This window comes from Lepidochelys olivacea (assembly GCF_965140295.1).
Source record: "Lepidochelys olivacea isolate rLepOli2 genome assembly, chromosome: 5".
In the NCBI taxonomy this organism is placed as follows: Eukaryota; Metazoa; Chordata; order Testudines; family Cheloniidae; genus Lepidochelys; species Lepidochelys olivacea.
In genome coordinates this window covers 112636357-112663805 of record NC_140415.1, presented here as the reverse complement: position 1 = coordinate 112663805, position 27449 = coordinate 112636357, and the positions used below count along the sequence as shown (strand labels likewise).

Here is a 27449-nt window from a genome sequence, read left to right as displayed (position 1 = left end):
CAGGACAGGCGTGCGTTTTACATTAGAAATCCAGAGCCTTGTTTTTCACTGCAAGAGTCTCTCTGAGAGCTCCTGATGCATCCCAGCAAAGCCCGGGTTCCCCAGGCTGCCCTGGGGAAACCCCGGCCCCGTGCCTCCCATGGCCAGAACAGCGGCTTCCCTTAGTAGCTCATAGCCATCGAGACTATAGTTGCCAGCTGGCAACGCGGCCGAGACTACAGCTCCCAGCAGGCCATGCTTTACCCAGAAGGAAGGGAGTGTGCCGCGTTGCACGCTGGGACCTACATTTCCGCATCTAAGAATCCTCCTGGTAGAGCGTTCTTTCTTACAGCTGTGCGGGAGGGGTTCTCTCCGGGCTGTGATTGGTCGGCGGCGGGCGCGCCCTTATGGCGTCACTTCCGCTGCGAGGGACGCTCCGCGCCCTGTGTTTTTTCTTTGGCGGGTTAAAGGAAATGGCGGCCGCGTTAGGGAGCGGGAACGGCGGCGAGAGAGGGCCCCGCCGGAGAGAGAAACCCTCGGAGTAGAGACGCACCCTTCCTCCGGCCCGCGATCCCGCCCCGAGACCGGTAGCGCTCCCGGCCCTCAGCATGAGTGTCTGGGAGAAGGAGCATCTCTGGCACTGCCTGCTGGCGCTGGGCTTCGAGCCGGGAGCGGGAGCCGCCGCCGCCGCCGGGAAGCTCAGCACCCACCTCAGCCTGGGAGTGTGAGTGCGCGGGGGGGAAGAGGGAGCGCCAGCCGGCCCCCCACCCCTTCCCCAACCAGGGTGCCCAGGCTACTGCGAGCCAGGGGGCATCCGAGCTAGTGCTGGCAGATTTGGCGCGGGGGCGGGATCCCTTGAGCGGGAGATGCCTTGCTCGGGTGTCCCCTGGCCAGATCACCTGGGAGCATCTCCTATGGTGCTGCGGGGTGCAGACGCTGCACAGTAGGGTTACCATATTTCATTTTTCCAAAAAGAAGATGCTGTGGGGGTTGGGGAGTTGAAGGGGGTATCTGCGGCGGGGGTACTCACTGGAGGTGGGGAGCAGTGCCGCTCCCTAACACAGTGGCAGAGTGGCTGGTGGAAGCCCAGGACATGTAAGTCAGCAATGTCCTACAGGGCCCCTTCCCCAGGGCTGGGAGCCAGGACCTACGTGGGCAGCTTTGGATACAGGGACGGGACCAACTAGGACATGGATCAAGTGAGGTTCTTTCTGAGCTGCAGTGTCTGCTCTGAAAAAATTCAAACATTTCCTGTTGTTTGAAAAATCTGCCCCGACGGAGGATGGATCCTCCAAAAAGAGGCAATAGCCAGAAAAACCTGGATGTGTGGTAACCTGCACAGGGCCTGGCTCTTCTCCAGTAAACCCTGCCCATGACAGATGGTCAAAGGGAGTGGGGCTCCCACCTTGAAGGCAGGGTGGGGTGTGTCCGTTCTTCTTGGAGAAGCCTGTCCCTGACTTGCTGTGGCAGCACATCTCTTCCACCAACCCTACATCTGCCAACATGGAGCTAGCTGTCCCTGCAATCCCTCTTGTGGGTATCGACCAGCGAGATGTGATGTTATGCGTGGTGTTGTTCACGGGTTTGTAGAAAGGCCTTTCATGTGGAGCAGTCAGACTTTACAGTGCTGTGCACTGGATCTCTGGTAAACAAAATGGGCTTTTCATTGGGTTGCTTCTCACTACAAATAATAGTGTATATGATATTTGTCAGAAGAAATGAGGTCTGGAAATAGCAACAGCTATTGCTGTGCGAATTTGACACAATTCGATGCAGTTTATATGGAAACAGTCACCTTGGTAGTGTATTGACACTGAACTGACGTAACTGCTTTCAGGACAATAAACTCTCTTGATGGGATTGTCTAAATGTTATTAAGGAGCCTAGAATGCTGCAGAGTCCTTCATTGGATTAAAAATTGTTAAAATAATCTGGAAGGGTTCTGCCAAATTTGTAGACCAAAGAATTTGAGGGGTTTTGTAATCTTAAATTCACATACAAACCTTAAATTAGTTTGTTTGGATGCTTAAATTTCAATTATTTTGGTTGTTGTCACTAATTACTTTATATTTATCAGGAACATGTTTGACAAGCCGAACAAGGATGCTTTTCATGTGGTTGCGCGCTTCTTGTTTACTAAACTGGATCATTCACGCTCAGTAGAGGTTTTCCGGTACGCACAATTTTTGTGTAATTAATAACAATGTTCTGTGCACACTCGCAATAGAATAATCACTGATGTCTCTGGGGTAGAGGTAACCTGTTTGGAGAATGTGTTACAAAAATCACTTACAAAATTACCATCTGTGTAGGTTTCTCACACTTGGGGTACAGCTTCTTACTGCATGGCAGACAACTTACCTAGGTCAAATTTTTACGGCAGTAGTCGTAATGTAGATGATTTTGGGGAAGCTTTTATAGAGATGGCAAAAGGCACATCTCCTCACCTCTAACCAAATTTCAAGTATCAGGTTCAAGCCATAGAGCCTCTCAATGAAATGACAAGCATTTTTTTAACGTGGGCAAAAGATTTTCCCTGATCTGATTCTCAAACAGAGGAACAGTGTTATCAGAAACTTTCTAAAAAGAAATTCCATCTAAAGCAGAGAGCTGGCATGGAAAATTTCAGCCCAAGGAGCTGGGCAAATTTATAAGCAGTTGGAAACAGGGTCTTATAATAGGAAATGACAACCTGACCAGCTTTGGCTATAATGTATTAACTATGAACCCTAATAGCAAAAACCTGTGCGTGTGAACTGTTTCACTGCTAGTCATTTTAGCAAACTTCCAGGTACCCTTTGATCATAGTTTGAGTACTGTTATTTCTTTCCTCCCTTACCTTCCTCCTAAAAGGAATCACTACAAACTTTTGCATTTTTCAGCTACATACTTAAATAGGTAAATTAGATTATTTACAAATATACTGAAACTGACTTTTCTTCTTTTGGAATGGAAAGATTTTGTTGCCCTCCAGCGGATAAAAAGGGAGATGCTGAATTCAGGAAGCAGTGCTGCGAATGGCTAAAAAAAATTTCAGTAAGTATTGGCAAGAATGAAATGATCACTGCAGGGAATTCTTGTCTGTTTAGAGTACCACATGTATAAGTAGCGTTTTAAGTTATTAAACAAAGTACCTGCCATCAAAGAATAACTCTAACTTTCCCAAGTACAATATGTGGCATAGGTCAATTTTTTAGACTTATTTGAACTGAAAGTTACAGCATGGTATGGTAAAGCTTAGACTGCAAAGCTGATACATTTGGGCTTCATGCATGCAAAAAGCTATAGCCATACACTTAGCTTTCTGTGTATTTCATGCCTCAGACAAACCTGTAGGTGAACAGGCTTTCTTAAAAGGTAAGTTGGGAAGAGTTTATTTCAACATAAATATTGTATGTTTCAATTAATTACAGCCACTGTAGAAGACATTGGTATTGAGAATGCAATTTGATATAAGAAACTTTGCAGCTCTAGAATATTCGTTTGTCCTGGGTAAAGGCAAAGCTGCTAAAGTTTAAACAAGCTTCTTGAATAGAAATTATAAACAGGCCCAAAGCAAAATTGGTTCCCTAACTGTATTCTGGGTTCTTCCTCTACGTTAGCTTCTGTCTAAATGGGGTTCTGCTAATCATTGCCTTTATGCTTAGAGGGTTTCCAGTATGTCACAAGATCCTAACCCCTTTCCTTAATGGCAAGTTGGGTGAACTCTGTTATGCAAAATCACCTGAAGAAAAGGAAAATAATACAGTGACTGCCTTTAACGTGGAAAAGAAAAAGTGGCAAAAGTATTTTCCAGGACACAGTGTAATTGGAATAGAGCACTTACCTATTAGGGGGTTGGGACAGCAGAGGAAATCTAACAGATATCCATAACTAATCCTGACCATAGTCTTGAAACAATTTGTTCCCATCCTGGAGATGGGGAGGAGGGGATCCAAACTTTCAAATGACTATATCACGACTGTCTACTCTTTTGACAACACATAGACTGGGTTTGCTTCAAAGTTATGTAGCAGCTAAAGACCTTTATCCCATTACAATGTTCTTGTATTTAATTAAATGTGTGGTAGTTTTTGCTTTGACAAAATCACTTCTTGGGAGAATTTATTAATAGTAACCAATTTCATTTCCTTAGGATGAATGTGGAAACAGCTTTCCCCCTGTTGTAGCTTCACTATTTCTGTCTCCTGGTGGTCCTAAATTTATTCATCTAATGTACCACTTTGCAAGATATGTAATAGTACAACATATGAAAAAAGATTGTGAAGGTAAGTTTTAGTTGTCTGATTTTTTTTTTTAATCGCTTCATTCATAATATGTGACACAGTGTGAAACTGTTTAGGGCTTAATCTGTTATAAAAATCTTAAAAGGTCCTGAGCTGTTAATCCAGATCTTCATTGGAGGTTGGTAGGGAGTGGGTTCAGATCTGGTCTCGTTTTAAAACCCATTTTCAATTAGTATTGGTTCCCCATAGTATAATAGTTTTGTTTGGAAATTGATTTATCTAATATTATCTTTTCTAGTTCCTAACAAAAAGCACTTGCCTGTATCTTGATGCTAAAATTTATGTGCATGTTCTTGCTCCATTTAGTTCTAAAATACTCATCCTCACAGAAATGGCAGCCATTTAGAATTTCCTTTTTTTTTCTAAATGGAAAACTGGTAATCAGGCAGTACAAATCTCCATAAGTGATAAAGGTGTGTGAGGTTCTAAGGGTTGATTTTTATTCATATGATGGAGTGAAGTGATGATAAATATTTCTGTCTGCATGTTTCAGATATTCTGTGAACTGATCTGGCAGTTTGTCTCCAGTTGTCTGAGTATCAGTAGCACTAGCTGATACACTTGTTCAGCAGTGAGTCAAAATATGTGCATGAGCATGGAGACTAAACTACTCACTTCACTCTTGCAGCTTGTGCTTAGACAAGTTTAAGTTTATTTAACTTAAATAAACTGGTCTGGAAACAGGTTTGAGGCACAATGATGCAGCTTAGGAATCTGCTGACTGTTCTGTCTTTATGTAGAGAGCTTCAGTCTTCTAGTGTGCACATCAGGTACCTTTTGTAAGTACTAAATGCACTGGTATGGGATGAGAGCAGCAAAACTTTCTTCCGTTATCAACCCCATCTGGTCCAAGCTAAATGAAACTTAATCATAGATTTTAAGGTCAGAAGGGACCATTATGATCATCTAGTCTGACCTCCTGCACAATGCAGGCCACGGAATCTCACCCATCAACTCCTGTAACAAACCCCTAACTTATATCTAAGCTAGAATGAAACTAAGTGAAAACATGACTTCTGAAATATCTTTTGCAAGTGCTTCAGAAATCATAATTAAATTCATTCTGATTCTAGTGCAAGTGAGGAAAATGCATAGAGGCTATAGCATTATACAAGTTGTGTAGGAACTTAGAAACTGCAGTCTAAACTCTTAGTAGTATTACCTGTTTTTGTATTGTTTCCAGTGTTAAACTTGTTTTGCTAATAGTGGCTGCAGGGAGGTCTTCGGAAGATGGCAGAGTTTTATTACGGTCTAATTGGCGAATAGAACAAGCATGTTGTCAAAAATAAGACTAGCCTGCTATTCTTGGTGGTGTGAGTTACTGCTTACTAACATGCTCTTTATCACTTCACCTGTTTTTAAAATGGAAACTAAAAACATTTAGACGGATGATTGAGATCTCACTGTAGTTTCTTTGGGTAACTCCAGCTCTTATGAAAAGCTGCCTTAAGTTAAAGGGACACTGTCATCTTATCTGTATTTTTCACCTACTATTGTTAAAGTAGTTGGTTGTTTGTAACTGAAAGACAAGCTTTCCGTAGTTGGGTTGCTAGGCGCACCTGACAGTGCTTTGTGCGTTTATAGTGGGGTGGTAACACCAGTATAGTTAAGGTGGTTCTTGTGGAAAGAACGAGATGACATTTAAATGTGACTTTTACCTAAAAAACTGGCAGGGGGAATTTAGTTTCCCTAAAACTAGTTTAATCACTTTCTGAAATTGACTAAGTTGAGTTTCCCTCTGAGCAAACTTAGTCAAACACAACCAAATACCCCTCTGTTACATGCAAGTACTGTGAAGTAGAGGAACCAGTTTCTTCATGCTCTTATGAGATACTATGTTAGTGTTTCCTAATCTGGGGGTGAGTATTCACCATATTAATCCAAGAAGGATAGTGGCATGAAAGGTTATGTCTACAGAGCAAGCAGAAACCCACAGCAGTGAGTCTCAAAGCCTGGATCAACAGACTCAGGATTGCACTGCTGTGTAGATGTAGCTTTGGCCCTGAAATGTACAGAAGGGGTTGGGATTCAAAGCCCAAGCCCAAATGTCTGCACAGCTATTTTTAGTGCTGTAGCATGAGTCCGAATCTGTAGACCAGGGTTCTGAGACTCGGTGCTGTGGTTTTCTGCTTACCATGTAAACATACCCTCTTGTACAGTAGTGCTGGAAGGGAAAAGGGCATGTCTTTCTAGACTAGTTCTTCTCCTCCTTCCCGCCCCATTGCAAAAGTGTTCATGCAGCAGCAAGTAAGTCAGCAGGCAGGGTCTTAAAATCTGCCTTTCCTTCCCAGCTCCTATAGTGGTCCTTGCTGCAGGAGCAGTTTTCCTCTACTCAGCTTGGATAAGCTTGGGCAGGAAAGCTACTATCTTCTCTGTTCTGATGTCACTCTTCACAGCACATGTGGGTCAGCTCTATGGAGTCCCCAAGGAGCAATTTTCCCCCTTTCCAAGGAGCATATAGTCTTCTGGTGAGATGGTGAGGGAAAAGTGCAGAAAAAATAAATGTACCCTGAAGGGGAAAAAGGCGAAGAGAAACGGATAAAAGGACAAAGTGAATAGGGGCCACATATGTTGATCCATCCCATCTAAAGAGATGGGAACCTCTGTTTTATATTTTGCATTTAAATTAAATCACCGAAATTAGAAACATGTCTTGTTACCTATAATTTTGATGGCACATTTTGAACTTTGTTTAACTGATTTATATAGACACCAATGTACATTTTCCGGAAGCCGTGAATTCAAGACCTCATGACTCATATAAGGCAGCAGCAAGATACAGGGTGGCATGTATTAGATTTTTACGGTCTATACAAAGGGAAGATTTTGTAATTCGAGAGTATCAAAGAAAAGCACAGTAAGTAACTCTTGTGGGGGAGGATATTTTTAATTGAAAGTCTTCATAAAAATTACTTATTACATGAGTGGCAATATAGATAAAGACTTTTCCAGCTTAAAGTAACATTTTTGCAAATGTCTTGCCTTCTAGTGTTGAGAACTCCTAGCTTTTTGCAATTAACAACACTTTGTGCATATTCGTTTCAGTTGTTCCCTGTATGCTGTTTTTGTAGCCCTTTACACGTAACAACAGAGAGAAATTTTAAACATTTAAAATGTGATTGTTCATCCAGCAAAATGGCTGGAGCACTCTGGGATGGGTATAGAGTAGACTTTAAGTTATAGTGTATTTAAAGCCACTGCTGTTTAAAAAACAAATAGGAATTATTTTGTGGTTATAAGAGCCATTTGGCTGAGTTTATCAGAGTGGGATATACTTTGTCAGCATCATCCTTCAGTTGTCTTACTAAATTATCCTCTTCGGTCTTAAACCGGGACATATCCAGTCTCTTCCTGCTGGGGAATAATTAACATCCTGACTTGCACCGAGTTACATCTTTTCAAAGCTTCCACTTCTTTATTTTTCGCATCAAGAAACTTCAGAATACTTGAAGATCCTGTTGTACTTCTAAAAATCAGGCCATTTATATATAAGTGGCAAAACAAAAAATCAAATTAGGCTGCTAGGCTCTTGGGTCTTGAAAAGTTTAGCCACTGCAGTTATGTAAATCCCAGTGCTCTGGCTCCTAGTGGGTACTAGTCAATTGGAACACAGGAATTTGTATGCCAGACAGTTGAGAAACTGTAAATTGGCCCTCAGCCATAATTTAAGTACTTGGATAGCTGAGAAATAACATTTCTGGTAACTATATCATTTTTGTAGTTATTGAAAACTATTTCAGTATAATGCAATGGAACACCGTCAAACTTCCAAGTCTTTGGTAAGATCTTTAGGAAAGATCTTGCACAAAATAACTTGTGTGAGCCTATACAGTGAACTGTGCAAGGCTTCAGAGCTATCTGGATATTCAGGTTTGGGCTGAAACAGCCTGAAAAGTAAATTACTATCTTCCCTTCATATTTTCCATGTCAATGACCATTAGAATTGGGATATCAGAAAAAAAATGCAAGCCTTCAGCTTGATATAGTAGCTCTGTTTTGCTCATTTGTTTTTTGCAGATTATTGACTAAACAAATAAGAGATGCAAGATCTGAATGTGCAGAGCTGCACAAACTGCTTCAAAAGTAGGTATTCCTTCCTAACTGTTCTTCAGATTTATGAAGCTAAAGGCAGACTATTGGAAACTTTTAATCGTAGTTTCATCATAGCTAACTTAATTATCTATTTTTTAACTAGAATGGAGCAAAATAACCAAAAGCAAAGTAACAAAGCAGAGAGAGTTCAAAAGGTGAGGATTTTCTTCTTGATGGCAGATGGCTGACTTTATTTTTTTAGTTAACATACTCCTCCAGCAATTATTCTATCCCAGATACTGCTCTCTACTTCAAACATGCTAGCATTCCTCATTTAACTTTATGCATTTCTGGACTTGTCACCAGGATAGTGTGGCAAACATTTGAGCCATGACATTTTTTTTTCCCTCCCCCATTAAGGTTCGCTCCAGGTGGGCATCTGTAATGGAAACCCTTACATTCTTGGAAAAGGAAAAAGAAGTTGTAGATTCTGTTGTTGATGGTCACGTGGACCAGTATGCTTTAGATGGAACTAATGTCGCTATCAACGTTCCAAGGCTGCTGCTTGAAAAAATTGAAAATCAAATGTACAACGTATGTCATTGTCTTTAAAGTACCTAATACTTGTCTCTTCACATTTGTGCTTTTTATTCATAGAACTCCTAGTTAGTGCCTTACAAAAGTGACAAGTAAAATTATTCTCACTTAATGGAGCTACATGTCTGTTTTGCCATCTGTTATGAGCCCAGAGTAATGCAGCATACTGCTCATAGACCTGGGAACATGCCTTGATTAGTGTTGCATCAGATGCCAAGTATTCTTACGTAGCAAGGGAGAACGAATAAATCTGATCTGATTGTATTTAATGTCCTTACTGTAACCTGCCCTACAAACATGCACAAGCTATTCTCTTAAATTATCACATTTAAAAATGTTTAAACTGCAGTAATGATATCATGTTTGGATGAAGGGAAGGCCTAGATTACTTTTGGAAAAACTCATAGCAGGAATTTCTAAGACATATATGGAAAACATGATCTTTCCTTAAATTAAAAAAAAAAAAAGTTTAGAGAGGGAGATGTTGGTCATTGTCAAAATTGAGGAATAAGGAAAAGTAACGAAACAATTGCTTGGGGGCTTATTTTCTTCTGCATTCAAATGTACTTGGAGGTATTGAGGTAAAATGTCTTACAGTACAGTGTTAGGTATTCTTTATTTGAAGTCCTGTTTCAAGTGTAAATCTCACTAAAGCTATTAAATCAATAACTGCATTGCTAATCCCATATTAAAACAAACACTTAAAACTAATTTAATTTTTTTCTGATTATATTTTGCATTTCACTCTGCTTGGACAACAAAACTAGACTGGTCAGACTCATGCGTTGTGTACAGTGATGTTCAGGTTCATAGAATTGTTGAGTGGTGATTACAAATGATGTTTGTTAAAATGCTTTCATTTCATATTAATATTAAGTTAATATATAATCCCTTCTAAGCACCCTTAATTTTCTGGATCTCAACCAAGGTGTGTGTCTCAATTTTTTTTAAAAAGTACAGATTCATAATCATAGGAGTTTTGTAGCCCTCTACTATACCTCCTCAGAGAAAAGGTAGCGATCTAATAACTGATGTATCTATGAAACTGTTTACTAATTGGTTGTCTCTTTTTTCAATATTTGAAGTTGCATATAGGAAATATATATGAAGCTGGAAAACTCAATCTGTTAACAGTCATTCAGTTATTAAATGAAGCACTGAAGATTTTAAGACATGAACGTCAACAAGTTGACCATGAGGCACTAAAATTAGATCTTCAGTACATTGAAGGGAAGACCAAATTTCAGAATAAAATTTTATTGGGTCTGAAGTCCATGAGGTAAACTGTTAGAATTTTTTCTGAGGCTCTTTATGCTTATTTTCTTGCACAAGGGAAGGTGTAGTCTCCTGCATGTCTCTTCCAAAATAACACAACACTTCATATTTTGGCCTTATTTGCTTTACTGAGAGAATATGCTGATTTCATCAGCTCTGCTCTTGATAGATATTTTGGCTGACAAATGTTTTGGTGTTACTTGGTGTTTTACATCTACAGAGGCATCTGCAAAATTCAGCATTTTCCCCTCTGCTCTCTTTATGAGCAAGCCAGTTGTGCTCCTGGCTGTGTGAAAACGGAAGCTGGGCATCTTAGTTCAGTGATGGTAGTGAAGGATTCTTACTCCTTTGATCTTAAATGATCGGTGAGAAGTCTATTGTACTGGCTAAATTTTAGCATAGTAAACTGAAATTAAGATTTTAAATCTCTTGTATTCACCCTTTAATTATTTTAGGTATTGTGTTCTTTAAAGACTCTAATGACAGTTTTTGGTCAGCGTTTGTATTTTTAGTCAGTTATCTATGCTTTCTTTGCAAAGCTTGCATTTGGCATATAAAACTGGTTTGTAAAAAAAAAGAAACAATGGGACACTTAAGATACTCTAGAACCCTGTGTCTCGTTAAATTTCATTGACTATATATTTACATTATCTGACAACTGTTACAAGATGAACAAAACCAACACCCAAATACACTTTGATAGCACGAAGTTGTCCATCCCAAGCAATTGCAACATTACCCAGAAAAACATCTGATCTCTATCAGTCTGCTTTCTATGTAACGTGATTTTACTTCCAGTACAAATACTTAGGGTCCGTTTGTTTTTAAAATGTTGCAGGCACAAACTGAAGCGAGAGGATCACGTGTCGATAGTGGAATCAATTGCTGAAAAACAAAGAGATTGGGATATGAAGTGGGAAAACTTCCTTGGGCAGTCTCCCTTTAGTTTAATTAAAGATCAGAATCCAGTAAGTAATATGAGCTTTTTGGAGAAGTAGAATATGGCTGTTTTCTGGGGTTGGGAGAGCTGAAGCAGACTTCCTAACAAATATATAACTGCAGTAGAATCCTTTTAATGCTTCCAGTGTACCAGATATTAAAAATGTTCTAGTCTCCTTGGCCTTTTTAAGATGAGTAGGTGTAAGTTTAGTTGAAAGTACACGAGACCTTTATGATAACCAGTCAAAGTTGGTATCCTTGTAGGTAATTCAAAGTTGGTCCCCTCAGGTCAGGAGTGAGTCGTAGCAGCAAATCAGTGGGCAAACTTGCATAGCAATTACCTCCTGTAACTCTCTGTAGTTAAAAGAGCACTTAATTTTCAAGTGGTGTCTGTCTTTGAGCATAAAATTTACTTCATAAAATTTGACCAGGTAAGTTTTTAGTCTATTTCCAGTGAACGAAGGATAACGGTTTCATAACATCTGCTAAACATTTGCTTGTGATCTCGCTGCCTCTGGCCTTTAGTTTTAAAAAAATACTGAATCACTTTTAGTAGTGTTAAATACTACTGATCTGGAGTTTTTCACAAAAATAATTGTTGAATAATTTATTTTTATTTTGAAAAGGTACTTGATTTGTTACCAGCTATGTCTCCTCTTTCTTTTGATCCTGCAACAGAAGAGGCTTATAAAAGCAGTGTCTTCTGTAAATATCCAGCATCAATTCCAGGTGAGTAAATTGGATAATGTTTTTGGTCATCCCTAAGGTGTTCTTTGTCTTGAAAGAATTCTCTGCTTGCCTTTGATACTCCAGTCCTCAATAGCTTCTTGTCATGGCAGTTGCCTTTCTGACAGATGAGTGCTGAGCACTGTTTCTTTGGAGCCTTTCAGTACTGCTCCTTGTTCATGGAGGAATAAGGAAACTTGGGCTGAGAACTCAGCTCTTATCAGAGGAAAACTGCTAATATGTCTAAAACATGGATTTCAGTGCCACTTTCATCTCACTAATACATGATGAGCGTTTTAAAATATATTGTGTCTTGCAATTGTCATGAGCCTTGTTTCTCCCCCACTTAGTCAACATTCATTTAAAAAAAAGTAAAATCCTTATTAGATTTCTAACTGCAATAACTTAAACCTGTTTCTAGTAGAAACATGCATGTTTAGGCTGGATAGGTAACATACTACAAAAACCCAAGGAAGTCTCAGAATTCTGGTAACACTTCCATAGCGTGTGTGTTTTCCTTGGCTTTCTTGCATACAGATTCCTGGCTGGAGGTTTTTTTAATTTGCAGTTTTTAATAATTCTAGAGAACCATCCTGGTTATTACTCTGCCTTTGTGATCTATGTGTCTGCTTTAGGACAGTGTGTTTTTAAGTTGGTTAAAATTGTGTTCACTAACATCCACTTCTACATAGAGCTGCCTGCATATTAACCGTAGCTAACTCCTAGAGCTTAATTTACAATGTATTGGCATTGTAAATGTAGTGATATAATGAGAGGTTCCTGTGGTTGAAGTGGCAATATCTTTGATGACTTAATTCAGAAAACCCTATCATGTGGGTCGAATTTTTATGCCTGTAATGAATCAAAATACTGAATTTCTGTTAATTGAAGAGCGCTTGTACTAAACTGTGTATGTGTTTGCTATTTGATATCTGCACACTTTTCTGCCCACCAGCTTCGTTCCATAACTCATCTTCTGGTATTGGCAAATCACTGTAGAGTACATAAGGGCTTTGTTAAATTGACATTTTGAATAGCCTTTTGAACTAGTCTGCTTATATCACTCCTAGATCTAAAATTGTTGTGTGTCACCTCTGGTCCTTCATAATCAAAGAAAATAGACGAGGCAAAAAGTGGTGGTAAATCCCTTCCATTTCCTATTCTAGATACGCCAAAAAGGGATTGTCAAGCAAATGACGATAAGAGAGAGGATGCAGCATTGGAAAGTATCATGGACACAACATCAACAGGAAGGTATGATTAAAAAACTATCTTGGACCATTCAATGCATGAGTAAAAGAGGTCAACCGGTGCAGACTGTTACTTTCCTCATTAAGATTCTTCCTCTGAACACTTTCTTTTATGAAGCCTTTCCATAATCCCTACAAAGGGTGAAACTATATAACTATCCCTATTTTGGGTGTCCTGAGTTGCATGGCAGCTGTTTACCCTAGGAGGTCCTCTATGGCATTTTAAAAGGTTGTATTTTTCATGCACCCACATAAAGACTCCTACAAACACCTGAAAGCTGTTGTTTGGAAAAAATAAAGGGAGTAAAAATTTCAACAAATTTTGACTAGTTATCTCATTCCTAGAAATCAGTTCATATCTGCATCTGAGTTCTCTTCAGATTATCAAAGCAGTTAACGCTAGACTTGTGTTTACTGAGTGACTTTATATAACTTTCTGAAAATTCCAGTAAACTAAATGTGTAACATGGACAGACAACTATGTTATAAAAGTGGTAAAACAGGTCGGAATACTACTATACATAATTAGATTACTTGCTTCCTAGTGAGTAAACTGAATTTTAATAGCATAGTTTTTAAAAGAGAAATAGGTAAAATTACTTAGATGTAGTGATGATATTTAGTTTAGCTTTCTTCTGCTTTTCTTTGCCCATCAGAACTGACTTAAACTTGTACTAGTAGCCAACTATCTGACTTCATAAAACACCTAAAACACAATTCAAATCCACAAGCACCAAAAGGCTTACAGGCAGGTTACTTAACACTTAAAGAATACATACTTTCATGTGGTGTGACAAGGGAACTGAAATACATTGATACTTAAAATGATGCATTTATCCTTCAACAGTTTGCTTTAGAACTCCAGTTGATCTCAGATTCCCAATATGAATAATACACATCTCTTTTTATAAAGTTCCACTCTAGAAGTATGTGTGGGGGTTTCATATTTATTACTGCTTGGGAGACTGATACACAAATAGGGCTAAAAATCCGCTCTAATTGTCACAAGTCCTCCCTATAGTAAAACTGCCTTCTGATGACCGGGATGAATTGAGGGAAATCATAACGGACAGGTACGGGGCAGACAATATACTGAGCTTCATAAGACTTATATGCAGCATGTTTGGTTTAATTTCAATAACTGGAATGTTGTCTTTTTCTAGGATGCTCTCACACTTGCAGTCAGCTACACAGGGCTTTCTCACAGCTGAACCCAGCAGTATGGTACTTGAAAAGGTCAGTTTTTAATAGCTTAAATTGTCTTTGGGGGAAAAAAGATAAACACTTGAGACGTTTGTATTCTGTCTGCATTAAGAGATTGCAAGGTAAACTTGGCATACTTTCCTGAGTCCTGCTCGTAGATTGAAAATGGTTATGATGTTACCATCGACACCTAGCAGAGGATTCCCCAGGCATTGGGAAAATCATCAGGCTGCATAGCACCTGTGATAAGTTTCCACACCCGGCTCCCAGCTTAGGAAGTGTCTGTACTACACCAGTAATATCTGGTTATTGGAACAGCTTCTTATGGGGGCTGTGAAGTGGCAGCTCAACTTCAGTAGCATCAGGGCCAATCCTAAATTATGCTTCAGGGTTTGCATGGTGGTCCCAGGTTGAGGAATGCAAGTATTGTCTAAAAAGCACCTTTGCTGCATCTTGGCTGCACTAGACACAGAAAGGGCAAACCCAAGGGCTTACTGTTATCTATATGCAACACTTCACCTACGTAGGTATGCTTTGTGTCAACTTAAAATCTGACTGGAATGAATGTTTGTCAGTGTTTGATTTACTGTTTAATTAAACTAACGCTGACACTACAGGTGCTGTGCAGTTGAGTTTGGTAGTTCCTTCAGATTGAGCATTTTCCAATATAAGACTTAAAAACTTCTTTATGTTCCTTTAGGATGTACATACTACAACTCCCAAAAGGAAAGAACGGTCGGTTTCTCAAAAAATCTTAAAATATGCAGTTCACAAACCTAGACCAATAGAAGCTTGGAAGAACGAAGACACACATGTACTCCAATCACCAAGTGCAGTTAAAAGAGAAGATCCTGTTAAGAAAGCACAAGAGGAACTGGCAGAAGAGGTTAGGAGAAGCTTCACTTCTTAATTACACTTCATTCACTAATCCTGATCTTCTAAAGATAATTTGATCTTGGTACTCGATTGATTATGATAACTGTTCTTATTTAATTGTAGCTGTCTAAGCTTCATTTTTGACTCATGTAAAGAAAAGGATGAAGGCTATAATTTAAAAGTACACATTGCTCAAATACACATTGCTCAAGTACAATAGAATACTCTTAATTGGAATATCCTAGTGGGTGGTGGCCTTTCTGATTTACCAGGAGAAAAGTAATGCTGCTGTGCAGGAATCTGTAAATCCCATAATATTACTGGAGAGTATTCACAGTGCTTGGATATTTCTAAGGCACCTCATTTCTGTATTTGTATTGGATTTCTGCAAATAGGCCTACTTCCACGGGAAAGGGCCTAAGCCTGTCCCTCTGTTGCATCTACTGCTGACATTGTGCAGTAAATAGAATAATAGTCAAGTATATGTAGCTGCCGTTGATGGAACAAACTAATAGCCCAGAAGAGGGAAGGTAGAAAGTTTGAATTCCTTTTGTATATCACACACATATAGAAGGGACTGAAAGCTACTAAGGCAACAAACTATCAGAGCCAGTGTAAGACTCATGAAAGGGTACCAACTAAACTGTGGTGTTAATCAAAGATTACTTGTTCTCATTAAGCAGCCGCCGTTAGTCTTCCCTGGGAGAACTACATGATTAAGCATACCCTGGTGACATAGAGCTGCTTATACCATTCCTGTATTTTGTTTCTATGCTTGACAGAGTTGATGCTTTTCCTTTGTTTCACTTACTGAAAGCTTTCTGCAGCTTACAAAACTGATCTTAGGTCTATAACTATTACATATTTTGGCATTTAACTATAGCATCTGAATATTGTTCGACAAACATTTGGACATGGCAGGTGTGTGCAGGCACTTTAAGTCCTTCAAAGGGAATTTTTGTTACAAGAACCTGAAAGTTGTGCTATATAGTGAGATAGAAGACTAAGTGTCTTCATCCCTGAAATGGTGTAGTTAATTGTCAGCTGCACTCAAGAATATTTGTTCATTTATAGAATATTGACATCCCAAGTGACATGATTTTCCCATAATTGTTCAGATTGGAACTCTCGAAGTAAAAGCTTAATACTTCTCTTAAATGCTTTTCATCCAGGACTCTCAATTCCTGGTTGTTAGTTAATCTCACTTCCTCGTCTCTCAGGGAATCTTGTCTCCATTTTAAAGAAAGATGAACTAAAGCATGGGCTGAAACAAGTCAGTGATAAATTAGAGAACAGAATGCAGAATTTGACTTCCAGTTTCATATTCTGACCAGGAGGCTTTCTGTTTTTTCACACTTACTTTAAAAGGAGCATTTTCCATAATTGTACACACATATTTAAGCAAGGACTGTGGAACTCCTAATGCTCTGGAGTGGGTGGAGAGAATGGGATTCATTCAGTGCTATTATTGGCAGGAACAAAAGTTTTATAATCTTCCTCAAGAGTTTCCATTCTCTAAACTTTCTCCTACAGGTTGCAGATGTAGTGGTATCAGAATCGACTCAGGGCGGTGGTGGAAAAGGAATGGAATTAGATGACCTAATTGGCTCATTGGCTTCTAACCCTTTCTTAACAAGGAAACAGATCCCACGAACTCCAGAAAATCTGAGTAAGTTCTGTTCTCATAATGGAGAGTAGTTGAACTTCAGTGAATTTCTGTTGAATAGAGATGCTGCCATATTAAAGGACACCCCCCCCCCCCCAAAAAAAAACAAAACCCACTGCTCAATCAGAATGGCTTTAACTCTTAACAGTCGTCGTCATGATGACATACTTATTATAGGTAACACAACATAGTACCTGTAACAAAACAAACATAGTATGACTAAGGCGAGAGAGAGCAGTGTTTCTCAATGACTGGAGCACAGACTCGCACCAGACCCAGAGATCTCCCTGACAGTTTAGGAAGGCAACAAGTGGTCTCTGGTATATAAAAGGTTGAGAAACACTGGTATAGAACTCCTATGCCATACCTCTGTGCCGTTGGCATTGGGGGCATGGGTGGGGAAACATCCATCATTTCAAAGGTAGCATGTTTACACTTCTATGAAAGTAGAAAAATAGGTGGGTAAACAGTATGTAATTGCAATTAAATATGTCCTTTATTTGTTTCAATCTTAGTTACTGAAATTAGAAGCTCATGGAGAAAAGCTATTCAAGCTGAAAATCCTTCAGATACAGAGTTGGTTCAGACTAAAATGGTGACAAAAGAAGCTCCATTGGATCTAGAGTCTGAAATTTGTAGCCGAATAGATACTAGTATGGCCTGCTTTATGTCTTCATCTCACATGTCTGACCTTAATGTTTCTAACTTATTAGAAGGGAAATCTTCATTAAGTTGGATGACACCTGCACCTAAAAAGCAGTTGGCGGTTAGCCACATCAGTGAATCGCCAACACAGATACCAGCTGAAAGATCTTGGGAGCTTGGATCAAAACAGACTGTTTCAAGTAAAAGTCTCTCAGAAGATCCAGAAGAATCTGTCTTTCCAGCTGTAGATAAGAGCATGAATCCTCTGGATAATAGTGCAGAGGAATATATTAAAACAGATGCTCTATCACCTTATCTTTGTCAGAATTCTTCAATGCATACAACTCTGTCGTGGGATGCTTCTCAAATGGTAAGTGGTACTAGTTCTGACAGTCATGAAGTTATCCAGTTTGGAATACTACATGAGACTCTTCCAGAGGAACTTGGCAACATAAGTCTTAATAGCTCTAAAAGTTTAGAGACTGATGATGAAGTCGAAGGTAATTCAAGGGATAGCAAGTCCTTAGCAAACATAGTGAAAAATGATTGGGCTGCTCAAGAATGCAAACTGGATTTACAATCTATTCGCAACAGGTATGAAGCACTGAAAAAGACAGTTTTTGGAAATGAGGCAGATTCATTTCAGTCACCTTCTAGAAAACAATTTCTGAGGTGTGGATCTGAGAAAAACCTTACTCCAGGATGCACAGAAACAAAAGAAGTATTTAGTCCTGTAGGAAAACTCTATGCATTGGATGCAGAGTATATCAAGACACCTTCACGCATGTCTCTTTTTGAAAGAAGGCATACTCTTTCTCCACTGATTGCATTTTCTCCAGTTCAAGCACAAAAGAAACCTAGAGACTTCCTGCATAACTTGAAGGGTAAGCTTGTGTTTGCTTTTGACAGGATTGTGCCACTATCTGTACATGTGGAACTCTTCACTTCTGGGTTTCCTGGACGTAATCTGAGCACTTGGCTTCTGCTTCAGGAGTTAGGGGGAAGAAGGGAATCACCAAGGTAGTGGATTGTTGCCACAATTACAGCTACTGTCTTTCTCCCTGGAAGGAGCAATGTAGATGCATATATATATGATCATGGAAGGAGGGAGAAAGATGCAGATCTGATCTTTGGGTTGAGTGCACTTTCTGATGTCTTAGTCTTTTCAGCAGTGGAGCAGAGGAAGCCTTTTAAACTTTTTAAAAAGTGTATATTCAAGACAGTCATCCTCCAATCTACTAGTTTCCAAAGATTCACATATGCATAATTTTTCTTCCTTGAAAAATGATACTTCTCCCCAGAGGTGGATATTTAAATTGATAAAGTCCATATCTTGCAAATTACTTTTTCCAGATATGGAATTATGGGAGTCTTTGCCAAACTATAGACACCAAAATGTGGGAGAGACCTAGGTAATACTTATGCTAATGAAACACAGTATAGCTTCCCACACCAGAAACAGAAATACAGTGGCACTAGGCACTTACTGGTACGCCTGTAAGCATCATTCAGTATACTTGAGTAATTAGTACGACAGGAATTAGCCTTGTAAGTGCACTTGCATTTAATGTGGATTTTACTCAACTGTCAGTCCACAGTAAGTATCCAGGACATTTTCACTTAAATGTCAAATGGAAAAGTTGATAAGTTGAATTCAACGGGCTTATCTTAAAGGGACAATGACAGACTCAGACTGCAATGCACTCTATGGGGCTGCATCCTGCAACTATCAATAAACTGAAGATAGTAATGAATGTAACTGCTTGGTTAAGTGGTCCTCCATAAATTGTACTTCCTGTCGGTTAACTTATAAACAGCTTAGATGACACCTGAAAGCTAAAAGTCCTAAATGATTTGGGACCAGATTGCTTATTAGAAATACATGCAGGCCCATAGAAGGAAATCAAGCAGATGCTTAAACTAGTTCTCCCTTGGCCCTGCTTGCTGGGAACTCTGAGGAATCTACATTCAGTAACCTTCTGATTTATTGGAAGTGACTTAAAGATCATCATCCCTGTAGTCCACATTTGATAAGCCTTTTCTCCCTCGGTAGCAGCGGGTCGTTAATATATATTGCTACATAACTGGTGCTGTTACATACATTAAGTAGCAATAAAAATGTAACACTTTAAATTGGTTGCATAAAGGCTGTACTACCAGTGCTGGTGCACACCAGAATCCTCTCTAGTTATTAGCTGCAACTTCTTTGGTTGTGCAGATATGGAATTTTTCCTTTCCCTGATTTGGAACAATTGCCTCTGTAGGAAGTGTCCCCAAACACTAGTCTCTTTTTCCTAAGAGTATTAGGTATGTCGATTTTTTTAATACTATACATTTATATAACAATACATTCTTTTTCTAGAAGAAGAGAATTTGAAGGAGAAGCTGGATGCAAAAGAATCCTCATCAGATATAAAGACACGTAAAGATGAAGCAGTTTCACACTTAATAGAATTATGATGCACTTGGATGTGTAATGCTTGTGTACTAAACAATTAGACTCATAATTAAAATGCTATTTGTTGTTTACATTTTTCAAACCCATTTCAGACTGAAATTCTGCCAATACGTACATTTAAATGCTTATTTTAACTAACCTGGGAAGAAATTTCCTTAGTGTACAGTGTCCATTAAGGCTCAGTTCTTTCTTTGGTTATTGGTCAGAGGGACTTGGAGATTTTTGACCATTGATATGAGAAGACTAGTAGTCGGATGTGTGGAATCAAACATTTTGTTGGATTGTGTGGTTAAGTAATGCACACTGAAACGCCTGAGGCTGACGCGACTTCCTAAAACAGTTCACATTTTAATCTGAAGTATTAAATAAAAATAAAAAAACTAGTCAAGGACCCTGTTGAAAAATGACATTTAACCATGTGCATTATAAGGTATGAAGGATATCATCCTTTAATTTTTGAAGTCTAGCAAAATTGGAACTTTAATTACCACACAAATTGTGAAGGGACTTTGTAGAAGAAAGAGGATGGATTCTTTTAAAGGCCGCCTCCTACGCAATTCCCTGTTTGGGAATGACGTTTGCCTCCCAATCTGACTTGTCAGGTTTATTTTATGGAGGCCCTTGTTGGGGCACCAGCTCTGGTACTCTAACTCCACAGCAGCATGATTCCACTGGTGGTACCCTTGGTTATAGCATTGTTTGTCAGGAGAAATGATGGGGCTATTCAGAAAAGGCCTGGAGACCTTTCCAGGTTGGACTGAAGGGGGATAAATTTTTATCCATCCTACCCTGTCCATTGTAAGCCACAGAAAACTTCTGCATATTCAGATCAAGGTGTGGGTATGATTTAGCCTAATTTATTGACTTGCAAGGGAAGAGAATGAATTTGGTAAGATGGAGCACTGATGTCTATGGTCTCCCATAAACAAACCCCTTGATTTAAAACTCTGCCTTTAGTTCTACTTGAACAGTCATGTCCCCAAAGTGTGGAAAGATTTAGGGAGAGTGGAGTCAAGTGGAAGAAAGGCATATGAAGAGTAGGACAAAGGAGTGCTCACAAACACTGTAACTGAGCTCACTAACAAGACCAATTAGAAATCCACTTGTGGGTTAAAGTAATTTAGGATTTTTTTGTCTAACTTTAGATTTCATGTTTGACTTTGTCTTGTGTTTATTTAAACTTTTTTAAATAGTTAATTAAAATGAAACCGTTTTCAGTCTTGTTACAGAAATATTTAATTTTATAAACTTCATCCTGCAACTTCAGTCTAAGATTTGTCTACTTGTGTTCTAGGCAATGAAATGGGACTAGATATCTAAAGTGACTCTGCATTACTGTGAAATAAAGAGAATTAACAGCATATTTACTCTAGAAATCATAAACTGAGCTCCAGTCTGGCATTCAGCTGAGGACTTTGTAGAGTTGTCTTTACCATTCTTAAACACCAGCTACTGTGCTCATAGTATACAAAATGATATGTTTAAATGAATTTCCATTTTAAATGGTCAAAATAATTGACACCAAATGACCAGGATTTGCTGGATAAGGTTTTCTTGTAGAAAACAAGCAGGTGCTGTTGGAGCAAACACAGTAAGATCTAGATAATCTTTTTTGTCTTCAGGAGAAACAATTGGATATAAAGTTTTAATTCCTAAACATGTTAGAAGGGTTGGATTGTTTAATCATGTTTTTTTCCATCAGCCTGCCTAAGAACAGACAGTGTGGCTGCCTCCCTTCTTATAATTCTCCATTGCTATAAAAATGCTTACACAAGTATTTCTTCATACTTGTTTTGTTTTTTCAAAATCTGCATTCCATGGACTAGGAAAGATGGAGTTCTCTTCAACAGACTATGCAAGAGTGAAAAAATTAAGCCCTTTATACAAGTCTTTGAGCTCTTGGGTCCCCCATGTGAATTTTGCATTATGCCTTTGTGGTGGCAGGTGAATTAGCAAATGACCATCGCCTACTAAATTGCTAAGTAAAATGTAATCTCAGAAAAGTATATTTCCATCTTTTTGCCATCAACTTTCTCCTACCACATTAACTCATTAGTCCCACTTTACACAGTGAATTCTGATGACTGCTAAGTCTGAATTTGGAAAGCAGAGCAAGACTACTTTCACTAGCTGAAGCTGTTACTCTGGAAAAAAAAGTACATTGTGGGCTTGTGTATACTCAATAATTTTCAAATCAGTATGCATTGATCTAAACAGTCACTCATTCTGTAATCCATATTTAGCTGCCGCTGTTGATGCATGAATCTAGCTCACTGTTCGCTATTAAACGTGTAACTGTCACATTCAATGTACTGGTGCTTTGTGATATACTGATGGGCTACAAGGTGAGGATATGGAAGAAAAAGCTGAACGGTGCCATACTAAAGTTGCTTTAATCTAAGAATCTGAAATATGATATGAAGTACCTTCAAAACTGCATAACCCGTTCATCCTATAAACTGTGTGGTCCAGACTCTAGATGTTTGCTATATTGGCAGCATCATCATTAATGGAAGCAGAGTAACTGTGGTGTTCGATAGTCAAAGCGATGTTACCTTTACATTAAACTAGTGTGACAAATCAAGATTAAAAAAGAACATAGCCTAGGTGGAGGCCAGAAGCTGTGCCCTGCAACAGTTGAGCAGCATGTGCTGCTGTCAGGACTGTTCAGAGTGCCATCAGCAGCAGGTGGATTGCAGGATAAGAATTTGAACAGAGAAGGGAGAATTCAAACATACCTGCTTAACTTATTGACAAACACAAATTTCCTATTGCCAGCACTGGTACTACATTGATAGTTGATCCAGTGCATTTACTGTTTAAGTTACATATTTAATACATTTAAATATAGAAAAGGTTCATTATTGTTAAACTACATTATGCGCAAATGCATTTTGCTATGTATACTATAGTGTGTGTGTGTGTACTGCAGGCTACTGCCACAGTCACAATATGGCAGTAATATTAAGGTTGCAGTGACTTATTTGTAAGACAAAGCTATGGAATGTCCTTGCTGGTGGGGGAGCCTTTCCATTCCCACCACAATGAAATAATCAGCTGTAGATGTCAGTTCATATTTTATTGATGCCTTTTTATCTAATCCTATGCTTTAGGTTATAAATGCATGACTCTTTTACACAATATTTGATTTTATGAGAAGTGGTTATAAGTGATTTTACTTTTATGTACCTTTTGCATTCTTCCACATCAAATGAGCTCTTGCGTACTTCAGTTGCTGTGTGTAGTGCACACACTACTGCCAGGTATCTATCTCTTTGGGAAGAAACATGTCTACTGAGTACCTAATACCTTCACCAACAATTCAGGACAGAAGAATGTTGTATCCCCGTGTTTTCTAACTCTTCTGTAGTTAGATGACTTCTTAAAACAAGAAATGTACGCTGCCTAACTTTCCACTCTATCTCCTCTCCCTGGTGAGGTAGGGTGGCTGTAGTTTAAGAATTGCTGCTATATCCTGCGTGACAGGTTATAGAGTGGTAGCTGTGTTAGTCTGTATCAGCAAAAACAACAAGGAGTCCTTGTGGCACCTTAGAGACTAACAAATGTATTTAGGCATAAGCTTTTGTGGGCTAAACCCCACTTCATTAGATGCATGGAGTGGAAAATGCAGGAGGGTATAAATACACAGCATATGAAAAGATGGTAGTTGCCTTACTAACCTGAATCATAGAATATCAGGGTTGGAAGGGACCTCAGGAGGTCATCTAGTCCAACCCCCTGCTCAAAGCAGGACCAATCCTCAACTAAATCATCCCACCCAGGGCTTTATCAAGCCTGACCTTAAAAACTTCTAAGGAAGGAGATTCCACCACCTCCCTAGGTAACACATTCCAGTGTTTCACCACCCTCCTAGTGAAAAAGTTTTTCCTAATATCCAACCTCAACCTCCCCCCTGCAACTTGAGACCATTACTCCTTGTTCTGTCATCTGCTACTACTGAGAACAGTCTAGATCCATCCTCTTCAGAACCCCTTTCAGGTAGTTGAAAGCAGCTATCAAATCCCCCCTCATTCTTCTCTTCTGCAGACTAAACAATCCCAGTTCCCTCAGCCTCTCCTCATAAGTTATGTGTTCCAGTCCCCTAATCATTTTTGTTGCCCTCCGCTGGACTCTCTCCAATTTTTCCACATTCTTCTTATAGTGTGGGGCTCTAAACTGGACACAGTACTCCAGATGGGGCCTCACCAATGACTAATAGAGGGGAACAATCTGATCCCTCGATCTGTTGGCAATGCCCCTACTTATACATCCCAAAATACCATTGGTCTTCTTGGCAACAAGGACACACTGTTGACTCATATCCAGCTTCTCGTCCACTGTCACCCCGAGGTCCTTTTCCACAGAACTGCTGCCGAGCCATTCGGTCCCTAGTCTGTAGCGGTGCATGGGATTCTTCCATCCTAAGTGCAGGACTCTGCACTTGTCCTTGTTGAACCTCATCAGATTTCTTTTGGCCCAGTCCTGTAATTTGTCTAGGTCTCTCTGTATCCTATCCCTGCCCTCCAGCGTATCTACCACTCCTCCCAGTTTAGTGTCATCCGCAAACTTGCTGAGGGTGCAATCCACACCATCCTCCAGATCATTAATGAAGATATTGAACAAAACTGGGCCCGGGACCGACCTTTGGGGCGCTCTGCTAGATACCGGCTGCCAACTAGACATGGAGCCATTGATCACTACCCATTGAGCCCGACAATCTAGCCAACTTTCTACCCACCTTTTAGTGCGTCCACCCCCAGCCCATACTTCTTTAACTTGCTGACAAGAATACTGTGGGAGACCGTGTCAAAAGCTTTGCTAAAGTCAAGGAATAACACGTCCACTGCTTTCCCTTCATCCACAGAACCAGTTATCTCATCATAGAAGGCAATTAGATTAGTCAGGCATGACTTGCCCTTGGTGAATCCATGCTGACTGTTCCTGATCCCTTTCCTCTCCTCTAAGTGCTTCAGAATTGATTCCTTGAGGACCTGCTCTATGATTTTTCCGGAGACTGAGGTGAAGCTGACTGGCCTGTAGTTCCCAGGATCCTCCTTCTTCCCTTTTTTAAAGATTGGCACTACATTAGCCTTTTTCCAGTTTTCCGGGACTTCCCCCGATCACCATGAGTTTTCAAAGATAATGGCCAATGGCTCTGCAATCACATCCGCCAATTCCTTTAGCACTCTCGGATGCAGCGCATCCGGCCCCATGGACTTGTGCACGTCCAGCTTTTCTAAATAGTCCCGAACCACTTCTTTCTCCACAGAGGGCTGGCCACCTCCTCCCCATTCTGTGCTGCCCAGTGCAGTAGTCTGGGAGCTGACCTTGTTTGTGAAGACAGGGGCAATAAAAGCATTGAGTACATTAGCTTTTTCCACATCCTCTGTCACTTGGTTGCCTCCCTCATTCATTAAGGGGCCCACACTTTCCTTGGCTTTCTTCTTGTTGCCAACATACCTGAAGAAACCCTTCTTGTTACTCTTAACATCTCTCGCTAGCTGCAACTCCAGGTGTGATTTAGCCTACCCTAGACTTTGCACTTCAACTTCCCCACTCTGGAGGAGGAAATTCCATTTTTTCTTACCCAGCAGTCCTGCTCCACCAGCTGGGGCGAGCGTAGGTGGGCTAGTGCCTAAATGTGACTACCTCGTCACTGTCTAGAAGAACTGGTCCTTAAACCATTAGTGGCCAGTCTATACAAGTGTGTGTCTCTCTCCCCCATAACATTTTTAAGTAGTGTAGACGAGACCCAAGTGTTCTATCCAGGTGCCAATCCAGCCTCCTTGTGCCCAGCCCAGGGGGAGGGGAGTCATTAATTGCCTGCAGTGTAGGGACTACGCTGGCAGCAGAGCTGAGCGCTAGGGCTTGCCCTGGTGACCTCACAAAGGCTCCCTGGGGGACCGGGAGGTTGTAATCCCCTGGACCCCGCAGTGCTGTTGAGGGCTGGCGGAGAAGCGAGATTGAGGAGAGGCTCGAGAGCAGAGGCGGCCGCAGGGAAGCGGACCAGCTGTGCTATGTAGTTCACGCAGCGCCGTTCTCACCTGCTGCAGAGAAGCCGGCTTCTAGCCCTGCCCCTGGCGCTTAGGGGAACTTTCTCCGAACCAAACCCTTGGAGGGGCTGCCACCGGAGCGGCTCTCGGTCCCAGAGCTTTCCGCTGCGGGGAGAGACAGCGGCTCTAGCTCCGGCCCGTCGCCGGGATGTCTCCTCCCGTGACTCCGCCCAAGACCCTGCCCGCCAAGAAGTGCATCTGCCAGCTCTGCTCCTGCGGGTATGTCAGAGAGCCGGCCGGACTGGCAGCTTCAGGGCAGGACCCTGCTGCGCCGCCGCCATAGGAGAAGTCTCGCCCCCCCAAAGCAGAGGTTTCCAGGTTGGATTTTGGTTAGATGTTAAATTCCCCTGGGCCTGGGGCAGGTGTGACTGCATCTGGTAGCCACTGCCCCAGTTGCTAAGATTTCACGGCGGAGGGGGAGGGGGATGAGTAAAGGGAAGAGGGGGAGAGAGGAGTTGGAGTAGATTGAAATCTTTTCTAAAATAATCTTATTAAAATATACAGGGGTGTAATTTTTCTGCGGTGGATCCATCTGCGACTGTATCACTCCATTATTTATAACTTGTTTTGTTTTATATTGTAAAATCTTCATTCTAATTTTTCATTATTTATTTCTAAACTTTCTTGTATGTAACTGAAATGTTCCCCCAATAAGAGAGCTTTAAACTTCTTGGCTAGAGTCATTCTGAGGGACTAGTATTCTTGTGACAAGTCTTTGCTCTCCTGTAGTGAAAAATGATGGTGCTTCTTAAAATGTGCTTGCTCCACAGGGTATGCAGGGTGAGAACTGGAGAAATGGAGCAGACACCTAAAAATAACACTGTTCATTCCTGACTTTCTAAATCTCAGTTCTCCAGTGGCTGCTTGTTCACAGCAGTGGTCTAGAAATAACCAGATCTCCTTTTTCATAGGATCCATCCTCCCAAATCTGCAGACGAAAGAGTAAGATCATCAATCAATACAGTCTTTCCGACTGCAGCTCAGTTCCGATAGTCACCATAGATTTAAGACTATAAAACACTCCTAACTTCCCTAGGGTGACCAGATGGCCCGATTTTATAGGGACAGTCCCAATTTTGGGGGCTTTTTCTTAAATAGGCTCCTATTACCCCCCCACTCCCATCCCAATTTTTTACACTTGCTGATCTGGTCACCCTAAACTTCCTCTCAAGGCAAAGGAAAGCTCTGAATAATAAATGAGGGGAAATAAAAATACTATAGTTTATACATTTATGTGAATGTTATCCTGAGATTAGTCTATGCTCCAACTTGCTTGGGCTTGTTAGTGAAAAGAATTCTGCTAAACACACTTTTGTATTTCAACTATGACAATAGAGAAATTTTTGCAAAATTTCCTTCTTTATTGTTCCCCCTTATGGTCTGTCTAGTCTGTCGGTCAACAATTTAAATTATATTATGTTAATTATTTTTTATTTAACGTTTATATTGTGGTAGAAACTAAAA

The 27449-nt window shown here is 40.2% G+C and overlaps 2 protein-coding genes across 3 annotated transcripts in view; both read left to right on the top strand.

Moving 5' to 3' along the window:
* Positions 1 to 392: 392 nt before the first annotated feature.
* On the top strand, positions 393 to 22275 carry HAUS6 (HAUS augmin like complex subunit 6). 2 transcript variants are annotated; one of them, XM_084628752.1, is made up of 17 exons: positions 393 to 703; positions 2057 to 2152; positions 2937 to 3015; positions 4115 to 4247; positions 6975 to 7122; positions 8283 to 8348; positions 8461 to 8512; positions 8718 to 8891; positions 9980 to 10173; positions 11008 to 11137; positions 11735 to 11837; positions 13001 to 13088; positions 14248 to 14320; positions 14988 to 15173; positions 16697 to 16832; positions 17345 to 18358; positions 19840 to 22275. In XM_084628752.1, the coding sequence occupies exons 1-17, from the start codon at positions 588 to 590 to the stop codon at positions 19932 to 19934; spliced, it is 2883 nt and encodes a 960-aa protein (XP_084484878.1). In that variant the 5' UTR covers positions 393 to 587; the 3' UTR covers positions 19935 to 22275. The 2 variants fall into 2 exon arrangements, with proteins under 2 accessions (XP_084484878.1, XP_084484877.1); XM_084628751.1 differs by having other exon boundaries at positions 394 to 703; positions 19837 to 22270.
* A 3858-nt stretch (positions 22276 to 26133) lies between these two features.
* Positions 26134 to 27449, top strand: part of SAXO1 (stabilizer of axonemal microtubules 1) — a gene marked incomplete at both ends in the record, with an annotated part of 56980 nt that continues 55664 nt past the window's right edge. Inside the window, one exon of the mRNA XM_084628143.1 lies at positions 26134 to 26204. Within this exon, the coding sequence (XP_084484269.1) occupies positions 26134 to 26204 (71 nt within the window). The remainder of the gene's footprint in view (positions 26205 to 27449) is intronic.

Bases quoted from the DNA above. Each gene is read 5' to 3' on its own strand.
- HAUS6 (XM_084628751.1), top strand. From the start codon at position 588: ATGAGTGTCTGGGAGAAGGAGCATCTCTGGCACTGCCTGCTGGCGCTG. The intron at 7,123-8,282 runs GTAAGTAACTCT...TGTTTTTTGCAG, and splicing joins GAGTATCAAAGAAAAGCACA to ATTATTGACTAAACAAATAA. The intron at 8,892-9,979 runs GTATGTCATTGT...CAATATTTGAAG, and splicing joins TTGAAAATCAAATGTACAAC to TTGCATATAGGAAATATATA.